The 12,044-nt window shown below is 40.3% G+C and overlaps 1 protein-coding gene across 1 annotated transcript in view; it reads right to left on the bottom strand.

The window, feature by feature from the left end:
- Positions 1–12,044, bottom strand: part of SHTN1 (shootin 1) — a 630,861-nt gene that overhangs the window by 227,114 nt on the left and 391,703 nt on the right. Inside the window, exon 10 of the mRNA XM_086922914.1 lies at positions 10,174–10,327. Within this exon, the coding sequence (XP_086779040.1) occupies positions 10,174–10,327 (154 nt within the window). The remainder of the gene's footprint in view (positions 1–10,173; positions 10,328–12,044) is intronic.

The raw sequence follows: 12,044 nt of genomic DNA on the forward strand, positions 1-12,044 counted from the left end.
TTTTGAGTTAGGGATTCTGGGGCCCACTATGGGCCCTGTTGAAGCGTAGAGAATCCGGTCCATGTTCATTGAGGATGGTCTCTGCCAGGTTCTGAATGAAGCTTTCTATGCCCTTGCCTTCTTTGCCAAGGGTCACACACCTGATGCGGAGCTTGCACCAGCAGGACCAGTTTTCAGGTCTTCCTGTCTTTCTTGGAGCGCTATCAATTGACCATTCATGGCCGTCAAGCGGAATGGTATTCCTCAAGATCCAGTGTGCGTTCATCTTGATTCGCCTCCAGATGGTCGACTCTGGTCCCCAGGTCGTGAAGATCCCCCGAAGTTCCGATAAATTATGTTTGAGTTTTGTCTGTTACGCGCTTAGCTCGGTCTTCAGTTCTGTGAAAAGCTGGACCAGAAAGCCTTTGGTGGGGGGCTCCGGATCGTCCCATATTGCCACGGGCGTCCTGCTCCAGGGTTTTCCCCAGTTGCACTGAGGGTATAGTGGCAGTGTCACTTTTTTTGATGGGGTACTTGAAAATAGGTCCTTTATGGACTGCTCTCTCTTTTTTTTGTAAACAAACTTTATTCAATTTTCCTTTTAACATAGACAAAAGGAAAACAGACATGACATTCTTTATTTCATGTATACAATGCTTTCAGGTACACAGCATCATGCCATCTTTAGGATATAGTATGTCATATTCACCCTCCGGACTGTCGTCCTCATCTTCATCCCCAGTTTCATCAGTATCATTGTCCACTAAGTACATTAATTTAATTGTATCCGTTCCAACCGTTGACTATCCTAAAGGACAGTATCACGCTACCCCAGGGTTGTGGATACACAAACTCCACCTCTCCCCTTGTAAGGTCACTTAGAAACAATAACTCTTCCCCCCCCCGTCCCTACCTCCCTCCCTTCCCTAGCCCCCCCCTCTGTCCCTTGCTCCCCCCCTCCCCTCAGACATGTCGCTCTCCCGATTGTCTCTTGTCGCCCAGTATACATTCCCACCCTCCATTGAAATCCTTGTTTCAGGAGTCAGGGTGCCATCCAGGGGAATGCTCTCCCATCAATCGCCCCACCCACCATCCATCCATCCATCCATCCATCCATAAAACCCACCCACCCACCCACCTACCCACCGTGTCAGTATTGGGGGGGGGGGGGGAAGAGTCCCCCGCTGACAGAGGATCAGTCATCGTCATATGGACGATTCTCTTTTGTGACCTGCAGAGGATATGGTGTTGAATTTGGTGGCTGCTACGCAGCCTGAAGCAACTTCCCCAATTAAAGGAGGTCCAGGTGCTGTCCTGCCTCCCTCGAGGATCCATGCTAACTACGAAAGGCCTTCTGTCGGAGTTTACCCATGATCTATTCTCCAGAAGAGCAGCAGGCACGGGGAACATGACACATCAGGGCAGAGAGCGCGGGGGCAGAAGTTTGTCAAAGGGCCTTCCGCCTCACTCGCTCTCTGGTCTATCCCTTCTGTAGGACTTCTGTTTGTGGGGTGTCTGATGGAGAGGGCTTTGCCTCTCTACAACTCCCTACTGCTGCAGTCAAGGCCAATCAATGGCGGGGTGCCCAAGATTCTAATCTCCCCTCAGTCACAGTGGAGTCCCTGGGGTGCCCCTCACCATTAATAACTTTATGCCCGGACAGCTTCTCCTTGCACCGTTGAAGTTCTTGGCAAAGTCCAACCCTGCTCCTCTTCTCTGATAAGGCCGCTGTCACTCCCAGGCCCTTGTTTTTTCAGGACCAATCGTGCTGCGTCGCTGTCTCATGGGGGAGGCAGCAGAGTCCATGCTTTGCTCAATTTGACCTCAGCGCCCCCACATTTTGCCAGCCCTGTTGGCGTTCTCTCTCCCCGATCTAGGTTCAAAACAAGTCCAACCCCTCCCCTCTTCTCCGGTGGGCCTGCCTCACTCCTCATGGAATGCCTCAGCCTCGTGGGGAAGGTAGCAGGGCTCTCCCCTGCATTCAGGTTGACAGCATCGGGCTGGTGTCCCTGTGGTTTGTAGGCTCCAGCCGAGCCCCTCCGAATGTCTATTTGGGAGGACCGCCATCCGATGGGGCTGGTCAGCTCTGATCCCGGGGGTGGGCACTATAGGGGCGCTATAGTTCCTCGCACACTGCCATCTTGCCTGCTCTGCTGCTCGCCCGCTCGCTCCGTCACCTCCGGATAGAAGCCGGCGTTAAGCTTCCCAGGGTTTCGGTATAATCAGGGGTCTCCCAGGGAGATTCACTAGTTTAATAGTATATTGGTTGTCTCATACCAATATGCTCTTATGTTTCTGTGCAAAGTTATTAACTTCGCTACTTGCACAATTTTGAATCTTCTTAAACAAGCCATCCCACAAGATTCGGTCACCAAGAGGGCAGACTCAACTAGAATAAGGTGTTCTAGGAAACAGTGCTTCTAATTACCAAGTCCATTCATAGCACCATTTCTCTCTACCTCTCCAAGGGACTCGCACAATAAAAACCGATCTGCAATCCCTGCACAGGTGGACATACGCTTCTCACTACCTCCTACCCCGCCCCCCAAAGTCACTTTAGCATTCTCGTCCTTAAACCTATTAATCCCACTTCATTAGCACTCACATTCCAAGAACCACAGAGCCACAAAATACATGCCACTTATTAACTGATCTCACAACGACTATCTTCTGAATAGCAAATCCGCTGAATTGTTAATCAGTGCTCTCATCCAGGATCTGTGCATACAATATCTATGTCGAGTTGTAGATGTATTGTGGTAAAGACATAATACACAAGACTCCTCTGCCACTTTCAGGTCCCTCTTCTGTTGCTTCATAGAAATTTTAGTTCAGTTCCAAAATCGATGTGTAAATGTCTTATCACATTTTTATATACAAGCAGTCAAGTTAATCCCGTTGTTTCTCATAAGGTGGAAGACAGTGCTATGCAAATGCCAATTCAATGCAAAGTCAGTGTCATTAACCTCTTTTTAACTGCAAACATTTCTACTACAAATGTTTTATTGCTGTTCCAGACAAGTAAATGTCACTAAACATCAATAAGTTACTGAAATAATAGTTGTTAGTTTCAATCATGCACTGAGTTAGCTAGACACAGGTGTAGCTTAAAGTTATGAATGCTATAGACATACAGCAGGTATCTTAGAATCAGTCCTCTATTCACCCTCCACAGATTAAATACAACCACAAATATGTCAGGACCACAGCAATTACTTGCCACCTTGTCTGCTCAGTGTGCCAATTTTTGCTCATGGACAGTGTGTGGTAAGGTAAAATGTTGCTTTTATTCTCCTTGGCTATGCCTCGGTCCCCACTATTCAGGGCACCATCGCAAAATCAGAACCTCAGATCTTGCCGGAGATTTTGCAAGTCATGCAAAATGTTACCGTTTGCTGTGCAAGTTCTGCGGCAGAAAGTGGTCGTGAGATTATGCCTGCAATCTCAGGCATGAAAAAGTAAAAGGGGGCCATGCCTAGGAACCATCGTACATGAACAAGGAATCTGAAGAGAAATAATTTCTCCTAAGTTGATATGTGTAGGGTATCGGAAATGACAGGACAGGAGCTGAATTCTAGATTTTCCTGACATGTTCAGTAGGTGCCACGCGTCAGAGACTGCACAGTAGACCTTACTCAGTATGGGGAAGATCCCCACTCAACTGTAGACTGATTGATGCTAATATAGCGTGCACAAACGCTGCTGTGAAGGTACAGCTCACGGTGGCTTGGACCACAAATGCGCCTTAGATGCTGTAAGGGACAGGTGTGAGAAAGCTTGTACTACCAGCGTGCCTAACGCACAATAAACTTGGACCACCAATGTGCCTCAGACTGCAGCAAAGGTTCAGCGTAATTAGGGATGGACAGTTGCATCACCCTAACAACTGTAAAGGAACTGTATGATCAGGGTCAGGCGCTTGAACTATGCGATTTAGACCATAAGATCAACCACAAATTGAGGCCAATATCCTTGAACCACAGCATCAGGTGTGTACGTGCTAGCACAGAATCTTGCCTTAAGAGTGCTCTTGACTACTACTGTACTTGAAGTGAGATCTAACGTGACTAGTGATTCTGTTACATATTCGCAGTATTGTTCATGTTTCCCAAGTCATGCCTGACCAAGAGAGCTGAACAGAGACCCCTTAGAGAACATACCATTTGAAATTTGAAATTTAACTCCTTGTCGCTTATGCCCACGAAATATTACAACCTGTTGTATTAGTACTGAACCTAATTGTATCGACTCATGCAACCTAAATAGTGCAACATCCATTAAAAGATCAAATTGTTCAGGCCCACATCACATCTTTGCCTTACTCCCATGGGGATTGAGAGTATGTCCTCCTTTAGTTATTGCTACACCAGGGGAAGCGCGACATTGGTGTTTCCTATTACGCCACTTACGTGTAAAGGATTCTAATACAAAGCGCGGGGAAGTGTTACAGGACAAGGAATGAGAAAAGTCATCCTGGAAAAACTAAAAGAAGCAATGATTGTTGGGGATTGAAGGCACAACGTGGTAAAAACAATGTAAATTATACAAGCGTACTTGCACAGTGAAGGACAAAACATTTTTTCACCAAAATAGATCCAAGCATTTACGACTTCATGACAATATATCACCATTAAAGGGAAGGAAGACTTTAATTCAACTGCAGAATACTTGGCGGATAAACCTTCTAGGTAACTAGCCACTCTATACCGTGCACCTAATGAAAACTATAACAACTTGTTCTTTTGAATTACGTTGTGAAAATGGTCTCAAAAATCCTGTCACCCTGTCTCATAAACAGTCTGCCCGCTCTGATGTATCAACATGAGGATCAATCTGATTCTACCAACAAGAGATATCCCTCCATTAATATCAGAATGGTGGTGAATGCCATTTACATAGCATGTATTGCAAAAACACCTTTCCCAGGTTTGTTCCTTAAAGAGAATACATTCAACTGGGTTGACTGAAAGTTAATTTAGCAGCAAATTCTGCTGTGGTCAACCCTACACGATATTTAGTCCGGCAAACACCCAACTTCTGTGGAGGTTATAGGTTGTAGGTTTATTCAGCTTATTTAGAGGTTAGAGGTTTGAAAAGTGATTTCGGTGGAAGAAGTTGTTTGAAATTCAAGTTGGAACTTATCAAGGCTTCACAGTGAAAACAAGGACTACTTCAACCTTTATTAGAGCACCACGAGCATTGGAGATTGTTGATTGGGCGGACGCCCTTCAAAGGGAACAGATCATACTCTAGCACTGGAAGACAAAGTTCTGTATAAATTAAAGATTTGCCTTGAGAAAGCCCATAGGGGGCGAAACGCGCGTCGGCTGTCAAGAACTGTGTCTTAAAAAAGAAATATAGCTTGGATTTTGGATAAATACTACGCGATTCCTTTGGACAAAGAAAATCGGTTCTATATGTGCTTACAGCAAATGACTAAAAGAGGACTTTTTGCGTTGTGCAATTGATGAGTTTGTATTGTATATGAATGTAACAACCTGCAACACGGCTGTGGGGCAGTTTGTACATGGGTAGTGCTTGAAGAGGAAAGGCACTGTTCATCAAGGTTGCACTAGAAAAACAAATATATACTCATTACGACAGGTTCTAGAGTTACAAAGAGACTAATGTTGATGTGCATATCAAATATAGCAAATTCCTCTTTCTTTTTGAAAAATGCATAGGTTAGAGGTGTAAGGTAACGCCCCACCAGGAGCAGCATCATTGATGCTCAGCCCACACTTACTAACTGACATTCACACCACCCAGGCACTCATCAACATTCCGTGACCTCACACACACACACTGGCTGAGCAGCAGGGACTTGAAATTATGGAGAGGATGCATAGAAACCATTGACAAGTCACAAAAACAACTACCATCAACAACAATCAGAGTAAATAAAAACATGCTCTAATAGCAACATGAGAGAAGAGAGGATTGTCAGGTGCTGCCTCTGATATTAGAGTTGGTATGACTATATCTACCAGCAACTATGTTAACTCCATCATATCAACATATTAACTGCATCTCTAACAGTTATATGAGCAAAAGTAAGAACCATTAATAAATTTGGGGTCATTAAAAACTAAACCGATTAAATTAAACTACATTTTTTTTTTTTTTTTAAAAAGAAGGAAGTTGGGAGAGCTGAAGGGTTCCAATGAGAGATATTTTAATTACATATTTTATTTCACCCTTAATTTAAATTGAATTAAAACGTACTAGGAAATCGGGCTAGCAAGAATAAAGTTCAATCAAAAAAAAATTGACTTAAATAAAGAAAAATGTGATACATTTAAATATGTAATAAAAGTGGAAGATTGGGGGTTCCCTTCAGCCTTTTCTGCTGAGTTATATCATTGACATTTTATTTTTATTTTAACTTAAATCAAATTGCAATAATTAAAATTAATGTAGTAAAAGGGAAAATACAAAGATAGCCAATAAATTAAAAGAACTAAACACGAGAAACCGATGCATTAGTATTAGGAATAGAAATAAACTATTAGATTTCAAAACAAATTAATTAACTATTAAGAATGTGAATAATCTTTAGGGTAATGATATTTGGGGCATTACAATAATTAAAAATTAATGTAAAATATTTACAAACATTTAAATTATAAAAAAAGAATACAAATTAAGAAAAATTCCTATTATAAAAAGTTGATTTTTGAGTAGTCATGTGGTTGATGTAGTGAAAGTAGATATAGAGGCAGCAATGTAGATTTTATTTACATGAGATGTAGAAACATGCAACCAACCACTTTCACAATGGAGCACTTAGCTCAAAGAATACAAAATACTTTAAATCTGTCATCCACAACATAAACTTGTGCTGTGCTCCATCACAACAGTGAGTCTAGCACACATACTGTTGAATATGGAAAACATTCATAAAGTTGCAGGATTTAAAATCAGAAATGAAACACTTAAGCCTCATCAGAGTTAATGGAAATAATCACAGATATAAGAAAGAGTTTTAATTTTTCACATGTAACAAAGAAGAAAAATACCCAAGATGAAAACGTGCAACATCTTCCCCATACAGACCTACAATACGATGTAACCACCATCTTGAACTCTAATCCCTAGGCTTCCACTCAGCACACTGAGGTTTGGGATTCCACAAATGGGCAGCAAGAGGCAGCACACACAAGGCGCCCACAGAATCCTAGAATACAAATGGGCCTTCAAGACTTAATGAAAAGGTACAATTCCCATTATAAGCAGATCTATGGATTTCCAAAATCCGACCTTAGTGTGAACCTTCTTTAATCAGTTCTCCATTCACAGACCACTCTCTAGAACTGAAAACCCTCTTTGCCTGCAGATGGAGGCAGAAAATGTCATTGCTTCTTAATATGGTATCAGGACTTAGTCAGGAAAATACCTTGTGTCAAGGTAAATGATGTGGTCGTACACAGAATACATTGATGGTGGTAAAAGGAATAGGCCAAATTAGGCTTTATACCCAGGGACACTCATGGTAGGGAGGTTGTCTCTGCTTATGTGATATGTTACACATATTGCAATCACAAATCCTGTGGAAGGAGCTTCTGTAGTACATTAGAGATGCAACTAACACTCAATTAATTGCCCACTGAACTCTAGTTTACCCTACTGAAGAGTCCCACAGACGGCAAAAACTAGCAAACAAATAGTATCCTCAGATAAATCTTTCCTAGATTTGTGGTGGAACAGGGTCTGTCGGATAACAATGGAATAAAAAAAAGCGTCAGAGGTGTGCCAGATAAATACACAACCATTAGGTTACCGTTCCTTGACTACACCACCAACAAGGATTGATATGACAGTAGATCAAGATATTTCTCTCTACTAAATATATGATAGACTATGCTGTGATATATATATATATATATTCGATTTTTCACTGTAGCAAAAGCAAGCTTGACTCTGAACAATGACATGGCAGTGTTAGGTGGGGCAGGGGTCTTAAAGTTATTTTGGACTGGTAAGGAGGCTTTACATTTAATGGATGAGATTGCTCAATTCAATACAAAGAGATCTGACATTAAAATTTCTTATCTACTTTGCAAACAAATGCTTTATAGCTCAATAAAGGTCAAGTATTGATGAGTCACAACTATTTAACATACAAATATTTTTAAAAATAAGAATAGGATTCTAATTTTGCTCAATACCTCATCTCTCTGTAGGAAAGAAATTCGACAAAGCATTAAAAATTACATAAGTCCGTATTGGGAGAGAAATATTCAAACATTGAGCCAATGTTCTTTATTAGTAATAAATAATGAATTTTTGTTGAGCTCAATTTAAAATTTAACGTACCAAACGAGTAATTTCAAAAACATGCAAGAACCACTAAACCAGCCATAATTTATGGTCCAATCGTGCCATAGGCAAACAAGTCATATCAACTTCAAACAAAATATGCCTTGAGGAAGGAGAGAAGACAAGTCAATCACTAATCTTTGTAAGTAGTTTCTCTATTATTGAGCGGTATCCTAGCCCAAAATGAGAAGAGCGATCCCAGGAAATAAATTATTAATCAATAACAAAAAATCTGTTAGCAAATCTGGCCATTCAGCAGAATTATAATCATGCATATAGAGCCAATCTCATTCAATACAGGCTGCAAAAAAATAATTTGCCAGTGAGGGATAACCAAGATGTTTCTACAACGTCTAATGTGCTTAAAAACTGACCTACTGTAGAGGAGTCCTGAGGGTTAATCTGTTAATGAAAAGGTGGGATGCAATCATTACCTATTAAAGCACAATTGTGTTTACTGGGATCAACTACAACCTATGAAATGAGAGACACAGCAGTTTCCTTTGAACAGTGTTGCTACATTCAGGAAGATATCTAAAGGCGATCCTTTGAGATGTCAGTGTGAGGCCTGATTCTATTAGATATGCACAAATAGACGTCAAGCTGGATAAGGGGATCCCCAATGAAAAGGGGGTTTCTGGTATACTCTTATTGTATATGCCTCACATTAGGTCTATTAAAAGGAAAGTTAAATTCAGAATTGTTAAAATATGATAAAGTATGTTGTTCAAAGCCTACTGAGGTTTTCTAAGCTGGATATGAGGGGTAACCTGGGTGCTTAACTCATCTACGTAATTATTCTGCATAGGCATGTTACATTGATCCAAAAATATCAAAAATGACAGCCTGATGGCAACAGACTGAAGTTCTAGATGATGTGAATGCTAGTTAATATTTTATTTTCTGAAACCTTTTCAATCAAAAATTTGATTATTTTGTTCAGAATTTGCAAAAGAACACGTGTAAGTGTTTAAAGAAAAAAGGAACAAATGAGTACAACTATACAATACCATTGGTCTTTAATATTAAGGTAGATATTCAGTATCAGACGCGAGCGATGGAAAAACATTAACTACATCCTGGCAAATTATAGAGGATAATTCAGGCTGTGGGCAGCAACTTTCATATCCTGATGTATGTGTTGTGAAAGAACAGGTTATGGAAGGCTGGAAGAAACCAGGTGCATTTGCGCCAGAAAGTAGTTAGAAAAGAGGAGAGATTGGTATCCACAGGCTAGCCAACGAGTTCTCAGTAAGGTGGATATTAAGAAATTAATGAAGAAAGGAAACAGCATGATAAACTAAAACCCAATAATCCATAGTAACTTGGTTTCAACTGTTCTTTGAAAGACATAATAGAAAAATGTGTTTGTATTGTTGGTGTACCATCTTGAAAAACAATCATGTAACAATAGATTAACTATATGCATTCCGGTAAGGCTCCTCATACACTACTTTACAGCGTAATGTCACTAACAGCCATTAAGTGACCACTGTATAACAGGAATGCAACTAACTGGACGTAACACGGGCTGCAACAACAATATCAAGTACAAATCTGGATCATACAGACAATACTGGAAGCGTTTTCATAAAGAATTATCCACGAGTCACAAGAAAGTTAATCCACAAAAACCCATGTTTACCTGGTAAAACATCTACTCAACATCGTTGTTTTAGAACCAAGATTCTTTACTTCTAAATGTACCTGCATAGCTGTCACTGCACATATTGTATGTGTATAATTCCTATGTTCTCATATGTATACAATATACCTGAATACTTGTCACTGCATGCATCTTATGTGTACCTTACTTTTTTGACATGCACCTACATACAATATTGGCGTAAAGTAGGAGCCTCTGGTAATTCCTACCTGAATGTTTAAGGTTTTTGACCTGTTCCTCTGCACTTCGACACTTTGCTTCTAGTTCTTTTTTGTCCTCCTCCATGATCTCCAGTTGTTGTTTGAGACTATGCAGTTCTTTGTTCAGCATTGCATGCTGCAGTTGTTCTTCCAATTGTTTTACCTGGAGATGTGAAATATGTCACAATGCTGCGCTGAAGAAGTTAGAATTCCTCTTTGCACAATAACAGAAATGTGTGCAGCTATGTCAAAAGTACTAATCAAATGAAAGAGCCAGATGAACATAAGCAGTTAACTTTTAAGTACCCCAAATCTAAACAACCAGGCATCTAGTTGTCATTTCTCAAATTTCCACACATGAATACATTACCTATCTTTTCCATTCCTTATACAGACATGCACCATCCATGAATTTCCATTTCTCAATTCCTCTACACAATAGTACAATAGTGCACCGCCCATCACACGTTTACCATCCATACATAAACATACACAATCCATAATCTTCTCTATCTCTTGTCAACCATTCAGTCTGTCCAACTTTCTGCCTGTTGCACTATTTCAAAACAGACTCAGCATCAACAGACATGTCCGTACACAATCTTGTACTACACGGTATTTGCAGCAACTTTGTACAGCTATGCACCATCTGTGCATTTGTGATGAATGCCTTGTGGTTATAACTTGTTTGAGTTCCAACAAATAAAACCTATATTATTCAGCACTAGGTTCTACTTCCCCCTCCTTAAATCAAACCAAGTGTTAAGTGGCGAGTGAACACTGAGATGTAACTACTCTATCTTTAACTACTCTCTCCGACACTTGAGAAAAAGGGATTTAAACACCATGATAGAACAGTCTAAAAATCCCATGAGTGCTGGATTTGATACCGGTCACTGGATTAGCTATGAAATGTATGCTAAGATTGTGCTATACATAATCTTTGAATACATATTCATCATGGGGCAATAAAGAAACCAGGCTGAAGGAGTCTTTGAAAACATTTTGCATTGTGCAATCATACCATACAATCCTTTGTTACCTCAATAAAAGTTATCAAGACAGTTTTTTATAAAGTTGACAGTTTACAGCTTGTCAATTTCATTATCACTACATAATGTGGATATCTCCAACACTAGATCTTCCTTGACAACACTATTTAAAACAAGAAATATACAGTCGCCTTGGTTTATTCTCATGTAATAAACCTGCCTATGGTTTAAGTCACACTACGGATTATGCTAGAAACAACATAGTCGTTTTATTCATCTGTGCCCAGGGACTACAAGTATGTTGTTAATAATACTAAGTGATCTACACTGCTCAGGTTTTGTTAAAGCGTATTTGACCACATTTCCCACAACATCACTAGTTGCTAAACTTTCCCCTATTCATGCAAATAGGAACACTTCTAATCTATTGATAAGGAAATTTAACAGGATTGAGCTAAATAATTGATATCTGTAAAGGGACGGAAAGCCATAGAAAGTGTTTACAATCGTCAACTGCCTTACCACAGTCATTATACAAGACTAAGGCAGCTCCTGCCTCTTCCAAATTCACTGTTCTTGCCCCAGAGGCAACACTTTTAGCCTAAATCTACCCACAAAAGATATTAAGTTACACAAAGGAATCTGGGTACTCTATCTTTCCCCTTTAACGTGGAGCTAATGTAGACTATAAAATGTCAAAGAGAAAAGTCTTATAAATAGAGCCAGCTATTTACTTGGTTCAACTCTTTCAATGCAGTCCAACTTGGGGGGGAATCATAGCATCAATACTACATTTCCTTTCAACTTCTTAAAAACTAGTCAAAGCAATAAAAATGCAGGCCCACACAACCAGCCATCTCATTTAGTATCTTTTGCATAGTGGGCTTT

The sequence above is a fragment of the Lissotriton vulgaris genome, chromosome 5 (genome assembly GCF_964263255.1).
Source record: "Lissotriton vulgaris chromosome 5, aLisVul1.2, whole genome shotgun sequence".
Taxonomy (NCBI): Eukaryota; Metazoa; Chordata; class Amphibia; order Caudata; family Salamandridae; genus Lissotriton; species Lissotriton vulgaris.